A 21,337-nucleotide genomic window follows, 5' to 3' on the forward strand; every position below is an offset into this window, starting at 1 on the left:
CACCAACACTAAAATCGCTCTTATTTGCTGTGACAACCCTTTCTGTTGTGGAGCTCTTATGTTCCCTTACTCTCCAGACTCCATTAAAAGCCCAGGACATGGGAATTACTAAGATGATGCAAACTAAATGAATTAGCTTTTATCGTTGTGTGTTTATACTGTGACTTTCGGTGCAACCTTACCATTTAAACACAGAAGTCGAGACAGATGTGGACCAGGACCGCCGATGTAAGGCTATACCACAATAATTCATTCTATAGAAGCAGTTCTTCATAATCCGATAGTATTCAACCTAAAGGAGGAGAAGAAAAAAAAACACTTCAAGTCAAATCTTCACCTTCTAAGATAAAGTTAAATTTCTATCGTTATAGTACAAGTGTATAGAGCTATTTGTATTTAATAATGAACTGCTGCACATTAATAGTATATTTACAACACTAACTGCATTTAAATATGGTTGTAAGTTACATTTAAAATCTCTCACCTGTAACCATTAAACATGTTAACCTACTGTCATATTGTAATCCAAAATACACTAATACTGCTAAATGAAATAACATATACTGTGAACTAACAGTATTTAGGATAAACACTGGTAAATAACGAGATCATATAAAATAAAAACTACTAGAGAGGTAGCTGTAGAATTACAGTAATTCTGGGTAATGAACAGCTCTTTAACACCAATAAGTCTTGTACCAAGTTCCAGCATAATTCCCTGGAGAAACTGAGTTCAAACTATGTTGAAGTTGCTCAATATGTTTGAATAAAATAAGCTTTATCACTATAAGTCACTCTTATTCGAGTCTAAATGTTTACAGAAAGATTTGACCAGTTTCAAGCCCAAAGGTCCGTATGTGCACATACTGCCAAAGCATCACATGAAAACTAAAAGCTGCAGGTAAGTCATTTGTTACTGTAAAAAACAATGTTTCACGTCCACAACCCAAGAAGATACACAGCGCCTTTGCTTCGGGTACAGAGCTGATTACAGGATGCGTTTTTGTTCGTGTTGCTTTTACTTCAAATAAAAAGTGCGACTAACGGCTGAGATGAAGCATCTTTGGTCAGTTCGGTGGCGTCAGCTTGTTGACACGCCAAAAACACTGAATCTGAAGGCAATAAAGTAACTACACTTACAACAGTACTGTCACTTTACTCGCTGAACTTGGCTCGAATCGCTACATTTTATTGATTAAGTTTGCTAATTAAGTAAAGATTATTGTGAGCATATGAAATAAAATGCACTGCTGTAGATTAAACACAGTGGAGGTAAAACAACACATGGAGGTGGAATTATTATTGTTAAAATGATAGAATTTATAAAACTGTGACGGTCACAGTGTTAATGCATAAATTATCTTCAACATTACAATGTCAACAAAGCATCACTATTGTTGTTATTGTGGTCTGGAGTACTTTTGATATTTTGAAAACATTTAGCTGATAATACTCATTTAATCTTACTTTAACAACATTTTGAATTTAGCATTATTTATGTTCTTCTGTGCCACGACTTGACTGAGTTTTTAATGCTCGACACATTTTTTAACGGCAGTGGCAACGGCCACCTCATCCCCTGGCCTTCAAGTCTTAAAATTTACGGTTGCGGCGCTCCTTATTTAATCACACAGACACTAAAAGTCGTTGCCTTTCACACTTTAATGAGCAGAAACTTAAAAGCTGTGAGTGAGAAGAGCGAGTCCTGAAAACTTTACATCCCTTTATGTATCAAACTATGGCTGAAAGAGAAGCCGAAAAGGTTTAGTTGTTCAAAACGAGCTTGTCCCGCACAGAATATCTAAACTATTCAATGAAACTGTTTCTTTTCTGGGTTTTATTGTTTTCTGTTTTGATATATTTTTGTTTGGCATTATGAACCGAGAACAAAAACGGGAATTTATGAATATCTAAGACATAAAAAAGTAAAGATATACTATAGCAAAGTGCTGAAAAAAGTGGTCTGAAGCGAGTCTTAGAACTCATTTGGGCTTTGGAGGAGGTTATAGTGCAGATGATATACTGAGTAATAACTGAACACAAATTTCAGCAGAAGTATAAACTGTTTTAGCACAGCAGTGATCCTGAATGAACCACTGAAATTCTGGTTTGCACAGTGGTATTATAAAATTGCTCTCACTTCAGCTGTAAGACGACAGAGAAAGACCTACAAATAACTTTTCTTTAAGTCAGGCAGCTGGTTGAGATGGAAATTACCAGAGAAAAATGGTTTTATAGGTGGAGCGTGAGAGTTTTCCAGCTTTCAGAGCAGAGAGCGAGTTACAGAAAGCCCATTTTAAGAAAGAACATCAAGATAATGCTTTACTTACGTTTACTGCACTTTATATTTGCAGAGGAGACAGAGAAGCTGGAGATCCAAACATCTAATCTCACCTGTTGTTGTCTTCTCTGAGTGGATGTTTGATTTAAACAGGGACACTTGGTCATCACTGCACAGCAGCCTCAGCTAACTGAGTGTTTGATCGTCTTGGTCTGAGGCTGGAGATGACAGGTGCTGCCAATGAGTTGATTACTCAGAGACAGTCCAGTTCAGTGACTCTTCCTGTTTCTGTAAGAAAAGCAGCTACCAGTGGTTGTGACTTTATCCTAAAGTTTCTAATGAGTTTTTCAAATGAATTACAAGGTTACAAGGTCTAATAGTGTAACAAATGATAAGCATGTGCATCCAGCTCCGTCTGACTGTTCAGGTTTTAAATAAAAGAACAACTCAGATGATCTTTATCATGTGAAATCCATCTTTTTCCTATTAGAGCATTTAGACTTGTTACCTCTTCCCATACTTGCTCTATAATGTGTTTCTGTTATAAGTGGTGGGGTCTGATTCAAATAGTGTTCACCAACATAAATAATCAGGACTTAAATTCATAGTATTTCCCTTTTTATTTGTGCATTTAAGCTTTAATCATATTTATTGTGCTATACAGTATCCTCAAAAGTTGCATACTGGATAGCAAAAAGAACTGTTCATTGCTTTTAAACTATACCGTGCAGCCAGTCGTGTGATAGGAAACATTTTACAGATTACAGCTGATCTAATGTTTGTCTAATGTTATGTTGGGTGAAGTGAATGAGGTAATTTTCCTTTTTCTTTATTACTGAACTCAACATCTGTCACTGAAACTTTTGCCTCAAACATCATGCAGGTCATTTTCTTTTAAAATCATTTGAATGAAAAGTTTATTTTCCATTAAGTAAGAAAATATTTAATTGTAGTTTGATTTGAATGTTTTATCTGCTGTAGCTTCATTTTAAAACCCTGAAACAATGCAAGGTTGGCGGCCGTATTAATCACATACTTTCCCACTACACCAACAGTTAATGATGTTATATAAGAGATTTCACTTTGACATTTCCTGAGCTGACATTAAGAAAACTACTTTTATTGTACCTCTAAATATGATATAAGATATGATATGATATATGATATAGTTTTTCTGTATATTATTCCCATTATTAGGAATAAAATTATCTAAAAATCAGACTATGAATGATATGCAAACAAATCTTCAGAATACAACACTTAAGAAATTCATCATCTGCACCAGAGATTTTATTTTTGTTAAAAATGTATTTTGGATGAATATATATCAGACAAAATGTTAAGAAAGGTTTTCTTTCCACAAATATTTGCTATGCATCTGAAATTTGCTGAAATACGATAGTCAAACATGGTTAAATATCTGTGTCTCCTTACACTTTTGGCCATAAAACAATACTCCTGAGGAATTATTTCTTTTTTGGATAACCGTTTTACAACCAAACCCATTCTCTCACTGCATGAATATTATAGTTTAAATGGCCTCTTCATAATGTGATGACACAGATGACTGCGGAGAAGATTATTACAGCTGAATTAAATAAGATGCTTTATCACCACTAGATGGCAAAAGCAGCGCATACACAGCCCACTCTGGGACAGATCTTCCCGGCAGGTGATGGAGCTAAAGACATTTCCAATCTAAATTGGTATTGTAACGATGATCCTAACTGTAATCGCCCTCAGGCACAGAGAGTCGTGTCATTTGTCGACTTGTGCTGTGAGATGTGGGATGAAATAAAAAGCCTCTAAATACATATTTCTCAGGGGTGATGCTGATAAAGGCCACGTGTTATTCAATCAGAGCTCAGCATCTGGTCATAATACCACAAAGTAGCAGCCTGCTTCTCTGCTATCTGACAATCTAATCTAATCTGCGCTGCCTCTTAGGTACTGTACCCCACGGAGGCCACGTACTTATCTCCCCAAATGATTTTTTTCATAATCCAACACTACCAAACACATTTCACAGTGATGGATGAACCAGACAACACATTATGGCAATTATTGAGGTTCTTCTCTTCTCTAAAGGTTTCCCTCGAGTCCTTTGCTTTATGACCACATATAAACACCCACTGTGGTTCCTTTTATTATCATTTCTTTAACTTTGTCTTATATGTTCAAGCTCTACTGTTGCACCAGTAGATGCAAGCTTTGTTCACTTAGTTCTAATCATTCATAGTCATTTGCATTGTTATTTATATCAACTTTATGTTATTTATATTACACATTCTAACAGACTGCATATACTGGATATCTGAGAAAACACAAAAATAAGGCTGTTAACGTACCTTGAGTGTCCAGAAGTACAAGCTGACAGCCATAAGAGGTGTAGAAGGCCAAAAGATTAAAGCAAGATTTGAAGGTTGAAACATCAAGATTGGACCAAGAAATACTTGAAAACAGATGTATCCAAGGTTTTATGGGCAGATGAAACAAGACTGACTTTGATAGAGCAGATGGATGAACCTGTGCTGGATAGACTGAGGGTAACACAACCAATCAATCACCAAAAGTGTAGAGATGAGCTGCTAAAATTAAGGATGGTCCAGTTAGACCACATTAGGATTCACTTAGGGTTTAAGCTCTGTTTGTTCCACTCTGTGGAGTCTCAAATTAAACTTTTAATGTTTGAGATGAGCCTCAGTGTCCCTTTGGTTAACTATATTGAGTGCATGTAGGCACAGCAAAGATAAATGCATGTGGATGACATCAACATATTCCAGCATGGATTTAAACTATAGAATATATTTCCTCTGAAAAGTGGCATATAGTGCCGAATTATGCCAGCTGAATGATCTTGGCTAAAATTGTTGAAATAACTTAAATATACTAAGGCAGATGCTTAAGATATTTCCAAAAATGACAAAATTAGATTAACTATAAGACTAAATTTGTACTTAAAGCAGATCAACTTGGTCAAAATCGCTGAATAACTTGAAAAAACAAACCAACGTACTGCTGAAATACCTGAAAAAATAACATTTTGTATCCCTGCTTAATCATGTGAGATGGAAGGTAAACCATGGGAGACATGGTCAAACACACTCCCCGGGTCAGTTTGAAATCAGCAACCATTAACCTCACGTGCATGTTTTTGGATGGTGGGAGGAAAACTATTAAGATTAATATGTGAAATCAATACAGGCGGTCTCAGGACTGATCATCTCTTTAAGCGTGTGCCACTTCTCTAAGCTGATGTGATGTTTGTTCTCTATAAGGATGCCACAGAGGAGGAGTTATTGTAAGAAATAATGATAAAAATGATGCTTTACCTGCAACTGTTAGGTTAAAAACAACAACACTGCTCTGCATCACTTACAGCAGTTTTGTTCCCCTGATGGCTAATTTTCACTCAGCAGCTCCTTAACCTATAGGCTTGACTCAGTTTTATTCTGCACTCAGCTGTTGTAACTGTGACTGTTCATTTATCATCTATCATTTCATATTGTTCTCCAACCGGAATCCCATCAAACTCATGCTCTGCAGCTGCTCAGAACAACATTTTACTCAAATTACAACTTTTCCATATTTACGCCAGATAAAGTTTTGATTTGGAGTCAGAGCCCGCACAGTGAGCCTTCAAGCCTGGATAACAACATCATTAGCAGCTGAGTCCTGTGATGACACGGCTTCAACAAGCATTTGTGCAGAACCAAAGTGTTAAAGCAAATCTCTGAAGCAAGCTTCTTACAGGGAGTTGATGTCAGGACACTTGATTTCCTGCAGTGCTTTTTCTGTCAGATTTTTGTCGATGCAAAATAAATCTGCACTCTCTCTCTGAAAAGGCTGACATATAGAGGGGTCTGCAGTTACATATCACCGGCATCCAGGAAAATTCAGTTTCTGGTGATAAGGTTTAGTGCCTAAACCTAAACTTAAACCTTAGGTATTCAAATCTATAATGCCTTGCAAAAGCACCCTCTGGAAAACTGAAAATATGCTTTTTCATTTCATGAAGTTGAGTATTTTTACCCACAGCCCCTCTTTTCAAAAGTCGTGTCAAGTGTTGGGTTAAAGTGAGCCTCTAATCTGTGCAGTGGAACTTTGCAGCTTTCTCAGCATTACCTCTAATTAAGACCCTTGTAAAGGGCAAGTTTGTCATAGTGCCATATTCTTCATATCTTTTTGAATAATTGATTCGGGATGGCTTCATATAAATATATATATATATTTATTTTTATATAACCTAAACTTGTGCTGTGCTTTTGCATGTTCTCCCTGTGTATGCGTACTCCGGCTTCCTCCCACTGTCCAAAAAAAACCCATGCATGTTAGGCGAAATTGTCCCCTAGGTGTGAGTTTGAGCACCCGGCCACTACGAGCCGGTGTATTTCTAGTTCCCGTCCCAAGCCTGGATAGATGGTGAGGGTTGCGTCAGGAAGGGCATCCGGCGTAAAACATGTCAAATTGGTGATGCGAGATCTGTGGTGACCCCTGATAAAGGGAGAGGCTGAAAGAAGAAGAAGAAGAAACTTGTGCTGTGCTTAGTGCTGTTACTGACTCTGGGGCCCTCAACAACAGATGCATACACACCAAGATAATGCGACACAGAGATTACACACAGATGGACTTAAATTAGCTAATTTTGTGACTTCTGAAGGTTGGCTGCCAAGAGCTCAGTTCAGGAAGTGAATACATAGTCACACATTAAATTTCACCAATTTAGACTACCCCATGTTGGCCCATTGGCACAAAATCACAAAACACATCCATTTGCATTGCAGGCTGTCAGGCACAATGGTAAAAATGTCCAAAACTGTTTCAAGCACTTTACGTATTTAAGTTAACACGGTAAAATAAATGCCAGCTGGGTCATGAAAACATTACGGGTTGCACTCCTGTGCATCTTCTCCATTTGCAGGTTTGCTGGCTGACGTGTTCTGCCCTCATGACCAAAGACCCAATGTTGCACAAAAGAAAACTGAAATACATTAAGTCAAATTTTTACACAACACATTCTAAAAAAAAAAAAGCACAATTTGCCTCCATCAGCATGAATGCAACGTTTTCTGTATTGTTCCAAATTAATCTTTTGCCATACTAATGGACTCCATTCATATCGCACTTTTCTAGTCTGGCTGACAGCTCAAAGCGCTTTTACATTATCAGCCACATTCACACACACTTATACAACACTTGTATAAGGCTACAAAGTGTTTTTTTTTCTCTATCACACTCACACACCAGTGAACAAATTGGAGGCGAGGTTCAGCATCTTGGCCAAGGACACTTCGATGTGTGAACTGGGATCAAACAAATGACCTTTTTACCCGTTTTTAGATGCTTTTTAGATCTTCTTTACATCATTATTGATTGAGTTAATGTGAGGCACTTTCACTTAAATTGCTTATTGACATTTTATTCCGCTTGGTTATATGCTTAACAATGCATTTATTTGCCAGTTTGATCACGTGTTAAATTTCAGACGAACATTTTGAATGAAATAAGTAACAATGAGCTTTAAATGCACCAGAGCTTTGTAACTTTGTAATTCTCGGCTTCTTATTGAACACATGAGCATGATCCAACACACAATACTTCGAAACTTGAGTTTAAAAGTTCTCCTGTAAATCTCTTTAAGCTAATTTGTACGGGGCTTTAATTTATGAGGCCATAACGATTTGTGAGGCATGTGGGACGCTGCAGCCTTCATTCAGTAATTATCACCGCGCACACGGGCTCTCCACGCACTTTCCTGAGCATCTCAGAAATGTTGACTGATGACTTGTGAGGAGAGTCAGTCTGGTAGATGTGTATGTGGTTACAGGAAGGGATTATTAGCCTTATTAAATGTTCTGAATGTCACTGATTTCCCAAGAGAACGTTACAAATACATGAAAAGAGAGTCAGCAGGTAATTATGACTCAGCTCTAGTTAACAGCCAGCAATATGCTTTAAATGAAACACGCAGTCTCAGACTCCACAAGTGCCAAAACCTGATGATACTCTGCAAGATAAAGTCAACAGCTCTCTGAATGTTGTGATTGCTCACACTTTAAAATGCAATTATGTTTTCAGTGTTGTCTTAATAAGATCAAATGTGCAAACATTAATTATAGATCATGAGGTGAAACATATGCTGCTGAGAGGCCACAGTGACACGAAGGCCTCCATAGATCAGGGTGAAAATAAGTTGTTAGAAAAAATTCAACTCACAGACATTCTGTATTTTCTACATTCAGTTCTGCAGTAGATGTCCTAATTCTAATGGTTGTTGCACAGTGCCTCTTTATTCAAACTATTCAAACATACATATTTGTAGTTACAAGTCACGTGTGGCCTCGCTGGACTGAAACAATATCCAATTAGTTAAAAACTTACATCAGGAAATAAACAATGGCATCATTTACCAAGCAGTCTGTAAGACAACTAAAACTATTAAATGGCTTAAGTGTTCTTTCATGCATCTGAATCTCAAACAACCTTAAAACAATACTTCTATGGTTACAAGAGCCTGTGAAGGCTTACTGTTTGCTTTAATTAGATTCATAATGTCCCCAACACAATTTCAATGTAAGTGTTAGAGAACTTATGGAAAACTTTTGAATACCTTGCAAATTGCTGTCGTAGGTTAAGGGGTTCTCATTTGCAGCAGCTGAGCTGTGTCTTTTTATATTGTAAACTGTTTTAGTGGCAGTGGCTAAAATATGAAAACAGTCATTTAAGACATCCAACTTAACCCAAAAAACTACAAGAAAAACAGGGGCTGCTCCACTATGATGCCGAGATACATACATGAACTAAACTGCAGTAGAGTCGTTCAGGTGGGAGGACCTCTCATGCACTGTATTCCTCCATAAGACCCAGTGAAACCAAGATATGTTTCCTGATTGGCTCTCCACTTCGTAATACTACCATCAGTCTGTGTTGGTTGGAGCTGAACGACAGAGCTGGATGCAAAGCTGCTGATATAGCTGGAAATCAGTCTTTCACTGATTTATAAATCCATATTTATTTGAGGCTGCTTTGACACACAAAGATTGAAAGTACACTGACAAGTCTGCAGTTCTACCCAAGTGCAATAATCTATTATTCAGATTCAAACTGAAGCTTGTCTTGTTTTTATGGATTGTTTAGAGCTTTCAGTAAGATCAATTGACTTGTTTCAAAAGTGGCAAAGTTTGAACAACTCTAAATTAGACACAAGCCAAAAGGTCTCTGTAGGCTTCCTTTGCAATATCTAGACTTAATTAGACTGCTTAAGATCAGTATTTAGCTTATTTAAGTGTTTGTGTTACAATGAGAGCTGAACAGCATCCCTATTTAAGAGAAAACCTATCAAGTAAATCCCCATCATTGCACTGCTACTCAATTTATTCTTTGATAATATGAAACGTGTTCATATTATCATGAAAATTTGGCCATTTTTGCTGTTTAAAGCTGGATTTTGTAACTCTTGTATTAAGAATGTATCACCACAAGGGGCAGAGTTTTGCCAGATGATGTGTGTGCTTCTATTCTTATTTTTAGATTAATTTCTTAATCTACAAGTTTACAAGTCTCCTTTCATTTTAATTGATATATTATCAAGAAAATTATCCAGCAAAGAACCAACAATAAGATGAGCTTACGACTATTTTGATCCTATAATTGAGAAAGTGTGGGCGGTCATTATATCGGTTTTCACCACAAACTTTGATGTGCTTGTCAGGAGATTCTGCCACTTTTCTATGGTCTCTATGGTACTATGGTTGACTTCTCATTCTACTAAGAAAATCTGTGTATTTTCAATGAGTTTCTGAGGCTCTACAGCTGACCTGCAGGCAGTTACCAACGACCTAAATATCTGCTAAAAGAACTGAGAGCGAAGTGAAGCTGAACCCCAGCCTGCAACAGCTCCCAGATAAGAATGTCCAGCAATAAGTACAATAAATCTTGTTTTATTTAAACAACACAGTCATTTAAAAAAAAAAAGAAGCCAAATACATAAACGTAGGTGATGCTATGAACTGAATTTAAACTATTATAGAAGTCCCTTGTGAGGATAATTCTTCCCTTCAGCTTCTGGCGGTGAAGCTGAATGTCATCTCTTCCCTTTAAAGCATTCTTCCACTTACAATTAAAGGGGAAAGAACTATCAAAGGGAATTAATGATACAAATGAGAAACGGACGGATTTATGCTCTCAGTGAGGTCCAGAGCTCTGTGCTAACACTGCAGCTTTCTTTAAAAAGCAGGTTCAGCCTATTAAAGCTGGCCACTGATCTAAAGGAGGTTTTAAATTGATTTTTTTGCCACTGTGGTGTGACTCCACCGTTGTCCAAGTTACAGTAATCGTCTACAGCTGAATAAAGGAACACATCAGTCGATTTTAGGAGCATGTAGTACAGATGTCAGGAAGGAAATTGCACCCTGCCAAGATAGTGCACGATTGATCAAGCATGGTTGGGTACTCTTCTATTCATGCTGGAGTTGCGTGGCGCTCCAATTCTTTCCAACTTTCACTTTTAAAAGTTGAGAATGTCCTCAAGGCTCAATCCAGACAGTCCTCACTCTGCTAGAAATAACACATCTGCTGTTTAGAACTGAAACACACAATCACTCGATCAAATTATAGACTACAACAACAAAACGTCTAAAAACTGAGATTTCAGCTAACTTATTATTATTGCAAGCCACACTGGGTCCCGTATACCTAATAAACTGTGGTAAGACATCATTTTTTATATAGGTCAATCGCACAATGAAAATAGCTTTTCCATGCTGCCTTCTCCTGGGTGATGTCATGGTCAGAGCCGGAGGACACAAACAAAGTCAACAATATTTCATGTTTGATTTCTCTTGGTCGCCCATTGTTATCAAATACTATTTGTTGCCAACCATGAAAACTACGTATGAATAAAACCTGTTGCACTGAAACGGTGGCTGTCAAGAAGCCATTCTTAAGGAAGGGAAACAGGGAGAAAAGGCTGAGCTATGCCAAATGACACAAGAAGTGGACTGAAAATCAGTGGCAACAGGTCTTATGGAGGGATGAATCCTCCCCAGAGCCCGGACCTCAACATTATTGAAGCAGTGTGGGATCATCTGACAGAGAACAGAACAAAAGGCAGCCGACATCCAAAGAAGAGCTTTGGGATGTCCTTCAAGAAGCCTGGAGAACTTAAAGAAATGACAGAAAGCTTGTCTCAGAGGGTTCAGGCTGTGTTGAAGAATAAAAGTGGAGAAACAAATACTGTTTTTCAAAGCTGGTTAAAATTGAACAAACTCTGTTTCCACAAACTGTTAAATCTATTCCTTGTTTACTTGGCAATATATGAAGAACTGATTAACAGGTCTCATTAAACATCATATGAATTGCACCTCCTGTGGATGGGATGACTCTTAATGTCTAATGCTTTGGGTTTAATTTTATGTGATATATTCTCAAAGAATGACATCCTGCTCTGGACTTGAAGGTGTCACTCAATCAAACAGCTGTTCCAAATCTCGCCCAGTTCTCGTCTGCTTGTTGTCTCCTTATTACATGTCATGACACATGTTAGTCTTGTTGCTCTGAGAATGATCTGTAAGAACATGCAAGTCTCTTAAATCTCATCTGATTGGGTATAAATCTTAACAATCTTGACTGTGGTGGAAATGTTACACCGCCATTTGCTCCACTTTGTCCCTGCTGGGCTTGTCAGGCGTCTTCGGGTGGAGCATGAGCTCAGTATAGTAACCATTTCTATTGGCTGCATATGTGATGGTACGATAAAGAGACAAGCCTGTTAAACGCTCATTTAAAAACTAAGCTTTTCTGTAGTTTTTTTCTTTCTCAACTCTGATTTCAGTCTCCGTTTAATGTCGCTGCTCACAAGTCGCTTTGAAACGTGTTAAACTTATGCATATTAGCACTGTACGAGTAAGGTTTTAGCATCAAGAAATTGACATTTTGCGCATCACGGCTGCAGAATGAGAGTACCTTTATTATGCTAACCAAGTTGAGTACTCCTGAAACGCAGAAAGTGTTAACCCTCCAACATCCTTAATGAGGCTTCTGGGGAAAATTCAGAGCAATGAAATACAGATATGTCCGATGTGGAAGTCTTTTATCAGGTTAGGATGTGTTTGAATCCTTCATCTTCATATATAGAACACATTCTGACATATTTTTAGACTGATGCAAATGAACCAGAGATTTCACATTTGATAGTTTCAGCCATTCTTGCATCTCTACCTCGCATCTCTTCCAAATTTTCACTTGTTGGAGGTGAGGAGACATGCAAGCATCACGAACAGCACTCTGTCCTGTTACATTGATTTGTGTCCCTTTTTATACGGTCATGTAATGTCATTGCTGTTGAAGAGAGTGATTTGAGCTCATCACCACAGCACACCAACCACTGCAAAACAACTTTTTCATTTAATCATTTCACATTAAAAACACACACTGTATGCTGCATCACAAAATGAGCAAACGCTGTCCTGCAGGAAACAACTGAAGCCAAAGTAGAAGGAGGAAACAGCCAGTCTCGTTGCCACCAAGGTCAGCGAGACACATTCGTCTCACGTCCTCGCATGTCGGCAGAGAACCGTGTTCATCAGAAGCCACAACATGAGAGAGTACACAGAGACAGCAAGTTGAGTCACAGATGGGAAATCATAATTCAAACAGTCTCATAAACCACTTGAATTCATTCCTACATGTAATGTATATTACCATGATGACAGAGATCATGCTGGGATGATCACGGACTAGAAATAGAAAACTCAGATACACTAAATCTTCTACATAGTCTCACAGAAGCTTTTGGTGTAAAGCCATATACTGTTTATGTAACAGCTGTGCCACTGAGGACACAACTGAAGTTTCAGTCCTGAAGAGGACGTCTGGTGCTCACCGCAGAGTGTGCTCCTTCACTTTTAGCAAGACATTCAACCAATTCAAAATGCTACAGGTTGTTAAATGACATACCTAGAACTGCAGATTGAGGATCATCATTTAAAAAAACTCTGGCGTTAAGGGTTGATGTTTCACCAAAGCTCTTTAGAATTATATCTGCCTCAGGTATGTCTGCGTGGTACCCGTTTTATGAGAGAAATAAACACAGTTATTTACAGCACAACACAGCAGACCCAGTGTCTGAAAAAATATGTATATCCTCTCTGTTTATGATGCTTTTGCTGTCATCATATAATCATTAAAATGATTTAGAATTGTCAAGCTGAGTGATTTCTTTTGAATGGAGAATTGAATAAATGGTAAAAACCATCGAAATAACCTGACATTCTCTTAATGAAATAATGGATTAACAAAACCCCAGTTGTGTACCTAACTTGTTGTTTGGCAGATAAATAGATTCAGACTCCATCTCACTTATCAGGTGGGGAGCAGCAGCTGGAAGCCAGCACTTAATGATCATAAATTAACAGTTGGGGTATGACATCCCTTTAAAGATGCCTGTGTTGAGTGATTAACCTTAAAATGGCTGGTGGTAAAAGTGTAAAAACAAATCAGATTTCACTCTTTTTTTTTTTAGTTAAATAAGGAAAATAATCAGGTGTTTGTTTCCTCTAAGAAATGCTTATTAGCCACTGAACCCTTCTACACTCCTGATAGTTAACTAAGAAATGATCAACTGCTCATTATTGAGTATATTTTCACCGACTGATCAGTATAAACAAGTTCTTTCAATCTGTACATTCGAAGGTTGATATCTCACCTGGGCCCCTTGCTGCAGGTCTGTCCTGCAGATAGAGACAAATGGCACACATGTACAGTAAAGCAACACTGTGGTCCAGCGTATGCATCGGCAAAGAGAGCAAGATAGATCGACACATGCAGTTTGAGACCAATTTTGTACAGTTAATTTGGCAGTGAGTGACATATGAATGTGTTTATTACATAGATGCACTGCATAGGGATGAATCTCCTTAACAGGCAGTTGCCCCACCGTGTCTTTTTTTTTGTGTGCGTATATGTGGAGACCCCACTGAAGGTCTGGCACAGCAGAGGCTGCCCTCCCACCAGAGTACAGTGCAGGGTGACAGAGAGTCCTGATAAGTTCAGCTGACAGCTCCTTAATCCCCATTAGTGCCTCAGTCAGAGGGGTGTGACAGAGCGCAGCACTGTCCTCAGACCAACCCCTGCGCTTGTCCTTGTCTCCTTCCCTCCCCTGTTAAGGTCTGGCAGGATGCCGTAACAAAGGATGTGTCGCGCAGCCTGGTGCAGGCAGCTGCTGGATGTGTGGCTCTGGTCGGGATGGGGAGGGCTTCAGCAGGCGATCTCCTCCAGGGTGCCCAGTGTTGTCTGCAGGGGGACTGTCACAGTGTGGCTGATGGACTCAGTGTGGTTTGCCACCGGGTCACAAGAACTCTGGGAAGAAAAAAACCCAAAGGTTTTAAGCTACAAAGTGCAAAGCAAGAGCAAATGTACAAGTAGAAGCTCTTGTAATCTTTAAGATGCATTAAAAAATTTAAGTTTGATCACTGATACAGATACAGCCAAAATCTCTCAGATACAGATTTCTTGGGAATTCTTTCTACACACTTGTACAGGAACTGGATGCGCACCCGATATGCACGATTGGATAGAAATAAATTATGCTTTCAATAAAGAAGAAAGAGCCGAAGAAAGCTCTCACCACATCTTCTCCATGACTCTCTTCCTCCTCCTCTCTGCTCAGTAAGTCCATTAATCGGTCTTTCACCACCTGCAGATCAAGTCAGAAAGCCTTCAATCATCTTGTAAAAGAAGAACTCCATGTGTTTTTTCTTGTGATTATCAACAGTAAAAAGACATTTGGCAGCAAAGTTAAGATAATTAAGATAATTATGTGGCGATTAGAGCAAATGAAACCCATTACAATCTTTTCAGAACAAAAGCTCCTAACGGTAGCATCTTAGGTAGACAATGTGAAGGTTTCATATCCCGATTACTCCATCACAGTTATTAAAAAAATATAATGAAAATTGGGTTTTTTTCTTCGCATTTTTGAAACCCAAAGGGAGGCAAAGCCTATTATGTGCTTATCAGAAGCATGTGGAGCTGAAAGCAGCACAAGATGCTCTTAAAAACAGCATACATTGAAGAGACGGTAATGGAAAAGTACAATCACACAGCCCTTCGTTTCAGGCAGCTCTGAGGTATCTCTCACACGGTTTTGCAGAGATATTGTGACTATTGTTATGGTCCCTGCTTTTTTTTTTTCACAGAAGAAACAAACAAAAGAAAAGTCACTGTGGTTTATTACCACAAATACTGCAGCTGGGTTTTCATTCAAATGTTTCATCCAAACTGCAAAATAAATGCACGTTTCTATCTTTTACCATCGGGCAGGTATTCATAGGCTTGTAGGCGTATCTAAAATGCACATTGAAATAAAGCTAAATGAAAATGCAGTTTGGGAGAATCTGCCAAGTGGTGATGAGGTGTGAAAACTGCCACTTGAGACTGACCTCATAAGCATAGTCAAACAGCTCTAAGATAGTGAGGATGCTGGCTCCGATGAATAAACCCATCTGACCTCCAATATCGCCTGTAAAAAGACATAATTATAGTCAGAAAGAGATAAGGCAAAGAGGGAAGCAACGAGTTTTTTGTTCCTGGAAAAAAAAACCAAAAGGTTTGCTTCCGATCTGCTTGCAGCATACGGCCCTGAGATGACAGACTGAAACAGCCTGGTGATAAAAGCTGCAAGAGGCCTGCTGCTTTAGGTGAAATGAATAAATGTGACCCAGGCAGTCCTACAGAAATACAGCTACAGTTTGAAGTTGGCAAAACATCACACTGCAGTTGATTTATTACTCCTGAAAGTTGTCACAGAAAGGTGAAAAAAGGATTTCACAGGATGAACCGACACCAGCAGCGGTCTGTGAATGTGGGAGCATAGCCGAGCATGAGCCAAAACTCTTTGTTTTATTGGGTCTCTGTTGGCCTGTTTCAAGCTTTATTGCCTAGTCTAAAGATCACTTAACAAATTTAGCTGTTTTAGTTTGGCAACTTTAGCACCTAACTCTAAGAGGATCTCATCAGCGCTTACTTCAGAGTCAGAGGTCAGTGATTTGAATAAGCTAAAAACAGGTGAACACTTCATGTCTCACCTCTTAAATCAGCTCTTGTTATGCAAATGAACAGACCTATCATGGCACTTTTGATAGATAAGGTTTACATGCTTTAATGTACAAAAAACCCATTATGTTTCTCATATTGTACATTACTGCAGCACCTGTTGTCACCTTCTGTCTGAAACTCAAAGAGTATATTATTACTTCTTTAACATTAGAACCAACATGAGGGGATTTTCACCTCTTTCGCCTATTAAAATGCACGTAACTCTGAATTAAAACCTCTCCCACATCGATGACTTCTCCTTAAAGTGTGTTATATATAATCTTATGCATTTTTAAGGAATTCTGGAATAAAAGAGAATTCATATTGACCTCCAGTACTCCTAATGCAGAAATGATAAATAAACTGCATTTAAATAGCCGTATACTGTACATTATATGAGCGGTTAGAAAAACAGCTCAAAACACTTTACAGTATTAAAACACTATTATAACAATGGGCGTTGCTGGGCAACCAAGATGTAAAAAAAAATTCACTTCCATACATTTGTAGGGAAGAAGCGGCCGTTTTGCATCTTGGCTGCCGAGCAACGCCTATTGTTATTTTCCAAATAGTGTGTGAATATTCAAATAAACTAAATTGAAATCTCAGTCATTGTGACGACTGCAGAATCAGATCGTTCACCAGATTTGATATAAGGAAGTTTGATTGCCACAGGCCTGTTCAGTTAGCTTGTTACTCGGGTCATGATTCAGTCAGTTAGTTAGTTAGTTAGTTAGTTAGTTGGGAGAAAATGTGTCAGAGGAAACACTCGATGGCTATGTTCACGTTGCAGGCAAAAGCGGCCAACATCTAATCTTCTTTTGCTCATTTGTAACTCATATCTGTTTTTTTTTTGGGTTTTTTCTGACAGTCTGAACAGCACAAATCCAATTTTTTTACAAATCAGACCAAGGCCACTTTCACATGTGGTCCTAAATCGGACACCCAGCTGAAGTTTTTCAAAACTATCATTTCGCATTTAATCTGACTTTTACATCATTTAAGTCAGACAGATGTCCCAATTCTGCGCCGGAGGAGGCAGGACATGGCAAGATCAACAGTCAACAATGGACAAAACAGGCATGATTTCATGAAAATCCTCATTATTTTGTCAGCTCCGATTGCACAGCAACTTCAGAGTTGATCCTCACATGTGTAGTATCCGTATTTACTTCCGTAAATGCAGCGTGCTGCGTGTGACGTCACGTCTTCTTCTGCTCATTAGTAGACTATTCACACTGGAGTCCTATTGCGGTCGCATTTGAAATATAATGTGAACAACCACATACAAGAATCAGATCAGATCTCAGAAAAGTCATATCTGAGCATTAAAACCTGCAGTGTGATCGTAGCCTATGACTGTCAGTCAGATTTTGGCAATGCTGCAGGACATAAATAATGGTGAGCACTGTAATAATTATTGTAATGTTCAATGTTTATGAGTAATGTTAATTTTTTTCATCTGTTTGACAACTTTCTATGAAATAAAAGAAAGTCGAATGCGGCAAAATTCATCAAATTCTGATATAATGTTATTTCATCCGTTTTTTACATGCTATTGAAAAAAGAAACCAAATATTTCAGAGAGAGATTTTGTAATTTGCAGTTGCAAAGTCTGCAGTGGTGAGAAGTCAAAATGACCTTATGGTACTTCTCAGAGGTACTGCATTGTTGGCGGTTCTAGTGTTAAGGAACAGAAAAAGCTGTTATACTGAGCTTGCTGTGAGAGACACAATCAGTCACATTATAAAGAAGACTAGAATTAGCTCATAAGTCAGAGCAGCCATTTTTCTATGAATCAACAGCAAAATATCGATGACTAACACAGGCTGGATTCAGATTTTGAAAATCAAAAGCAGCAAAGTAAACCTACCAAGCAAGCCTGCCACCTCATACGCTTTCTTTTGCTCGATGGTCTCATAGTTCAGAGCTTCGAAGAACACATCCAGCACCAAGATGTTGTCCCTGCAAAAGGTAAAAATGGTCCTTTATCCTAATGAATCCCACTTCAGCTCATCACTTGGCAAGAAAGACAATCAGCAGCTGTCTCCCACTGTGTAGGAGGAGAGCAGGCTTGTAGCAGTGGCTCCGGCTGCCGCAGCCAATCAAAGCCTCCAAATATTTAGAACTTTGATTAAGGGTCGATAGAAACAATGGGGGCAGTAAAAGTGGATGTTCAGCTCATCAGTTAAGCAGGAAACAAAACTCTGACTGAGTCTGAGGTTTCTCAGTATGGTAAGAAAAATAATACGATGACATAACATGTCTATTTAATACTGCAATCAATCAAGATAGTCATAAAAAGCTTGGATTAGATCGGTGATTAGCGTGAATGGAGGGCAGATGCTGCATATTCTCAAATATTCTCTGATTTGATCATATTTCATTGGAAAGATAAGAGAAATTCATTAAGTTGTTGTTGATACTATGCCCATTATACCCAGTTTCAACCAAAAACAGAGAAAAAGAAATATACCTCTAAAAGACACATTTTAATCTATTACACCTTTTGATTAGTCAAATAAGCTACATTAACGTTAAGCCAATTAGCTAATTCAGAGCTGCAGCCAGTCACTGTAGGACAGCAGATACAGAGAGCTGCCATCGTCTACTCACGTGATGTACTTCTCTGACTTGTTGAACTTCTTCTGCAGGTAGCGTGCTGAGGTTTTGCTGGGGATTTTGACCATGGATAATTCTTTGCTGTAGCGGGTCATGTTGCATGGCGTCCTGCAGATGCAGTTGCTGCTCTCCACAGAGGACAGTTTAGCTTTGTACAGATGCGTCGATGGTTAGGCAGACAGTGGAAAATTCAGGTGGGGAAATGTAACGTGATGTAGGACGATGGGACGAAAATGATGGGAACAGGGGAAAAATCAGAGTGCAAAGTGAGTCTTTAACTTTCACAGTCTCAATCACATTGACACATCCAGTTTAATGGCAGTAAATGAAGCAGTTGGCTCATATGTACCTGATTGTTTTTTTCTTTGTTTTCCATTAAGTGTTACATTATTGATTAGGAAGCAGAGCTCCTGATGTGGTCATGAATATTCTGCTGACAATGTGCGACTTTGATTAAGGCCTTTCCCCCCGAGACAATTATCTGGACTGTGAAAATATAACCATTCTTATTCAAAGGACCTCTGCCAAGGAGTGATAATAAAATGCAATAAAAAGGGCCACGAGGAGCGCAACCTCAACTCTAACAGTTGATACATCTGGAAGGTATCCAGACCAAATGTCCAAACCACCTTAACCTTAACTGGCTCTCTTCTGCATCGTGCAGTAGCTCTACTTCAAATCCTTCCTGAATGACCAAGCTGCTCACCCCGTCCCTAAAAGTGAGCAGAACCCCCTTTCAAAGGAAGCTCATTTCCACCAATTGCGTTGAGATTCTCATTATGTCAGTCATTACTGACAGCTCATGACCACAGGTGAGGGTTGCAATGTCAAGAGACTGTTAATCTGACAGCTTCGCCTTAGAGCTCAGCTCTTTATTCACCACAACAAATTGGTATAACTTCCACATCGCTACAGATGCTGGCCCAGTCTGCCTGTCAATTTTACCACTGCATTCTACTCCCACTTGTGAACAAGCCTGAGAAACTCCTCAACTCGAGACCACAAATCACTCCCAATCAGCCTTTTTTCAACTGTGGAACACAGTCTCAGGCTTGGAGGTCCTAATTCTTCTTCCAGCTTGTAGAAAGCAAAGGTGCAATTCTAAGCTTGGCACTCCGACGCTGCACCATAAAAGGTTGTGAACAGCAGCCCTGGTGGAGTCCAATGCTCCAATCACTGTGGTTGTATAGGATCCGAATGCCCCGTAACAAAAGTACCTGGTAAGCCACAAGGGACACAAGGGTCAAGTCTTCTCTATGTCCACCAAACACATGAAGACTGGTTGGACACTATCTATGATAAAGAGCTTGTCCAGTGACAAAAATCATAATGCTCCCTCTGACTCAGGTTTGATTTTTCTCTCCAGCATCCTAGTATAGTCAGTGCTTCCTGTTTTTCAAATGCAAAGATGGGACATTTCTCTCTACGAAACAAAAAAAATTTTTGGGACTTTAGTTGTTGGTTTGACTTCTGAAAAGGTCAGACTGGACTGTTCTGTGACACTTCTCACACTAAATCATATATTTATATATATTATATTTATATTTATGAATTTAGCAGATGGTTTTATCCAAAGCGACTTACAGGTAGGCAGATAGGGTACGGGGGCCTTGCCTAAGGACCTACTGGACGTAGTAGTACCTTTCATTTAGGGGATTTGAACCCAGGTCATGGTAAGATTGCCCCACATGAAAGGTGGCAATCTTACCACTACGCTATGCAGTCCCCAAATCATAACTCCACAATAATTAAAAAAACATTAAAATATATAACTGATAACAAACGACTAATTACAAAAAACTAAACACATTATTTCTTTTTTTTAAACCAACAAATGGGACAGTACAGAGAATTAGAACCCAACTTACCTTAAAAAAACATTCAGCTACAATAATTAGGCAGTTTGAGGTGTGCATCAATTCTTTTTCCAATACTGATGAACAAGTAAGCTGATCACATTCAGACTTAAACAATCTGCATGATTGTGCTTGTATAGCCTTAAATAGCTGTTTTTTGGGAGATTCTACCTGAAATCAAGGGCTGCACATGAAAAGACAGACATGGAGAATAGCAAATGTGACTGCAAACATGGCCCCATTTACACTGCGTCTCAGGACATGTGGTTGTTTACTCCACAGATGCCCTAACGACAGCATAAGTCATTGTCAGTGTCACAGAGCAGAGAATGTAAAGCAGCAAAAACAAACATGCCCTCAAGCAGCATCGGTGAAGCAGCCTTCACCCTGGCAGCGACAGAGTTCCGCCGCAGAAGACTCTATTCAAGGCTCTGCTGTGGCAGTTTCATGAAAAAATTAGACTTGAGTGCACTGGATGATTTCG

General features: G+C 38.8%; 1 protein-coding gene across 3 annotated transcripts in view; it reads right to left on the reverse strand.

Annotated features, from left to right (window-relative positions):
* Positions 1-13,755: 13,755 nt before the first annotated feature.
* Positions 13,756-21,337, reverse strand: part of asic2 (acid-sensing (proton-gated) ion channel 2) — a 337,380-nt gene continuing 329,798 nt past the window's right edge. For all 3 annotated transcript variants that reach the window (XM_072369095.1, XM_072369096.1, XM_072369094.1), the window contains 5 exons: positions 18,992-19,145; positions 18,249-18,340; positions 15,721-15,800; positions 14,907-14,975; positions 13,756-14,638 (listed from right to left, as the gene is read on the reverse strand). In XM_072369095.1, coding sequence (XP_072225196.1) covers positions 14,537-14,638; positions 14,907-14,975; positions 15,721-15,800; positions 18,249-18,340; positions 18,992-19,145 — 497 coding nt within the window. In that variant the 3' untranslated portion in view covers positions 13,756-14,536. The remainder of the gene's footprint in view (positions 14,639-14,906; positions 14,976-15,720; positions 15,801-18,248; positions 18,341-18,991; positions 19,146-21,337) is intronic.

This window comes from Leuresthes tenuis, unplaced genomic scaffold (assembly GCF_036924035.1).
Source record: "Leuresthes tenuis unplaced genomic scaffold, fLeuTen1.0.hap1 SCAF_17, whole genome shotgun sequence".
Classification (NCBI taxonomy): domain Eukaryota; kingdom Metazoa; phylum Chordata; class Actinopteri; order Atheriniformes; family Atherinopsidae; genus Leuresthes; species Leuresthes tenuis.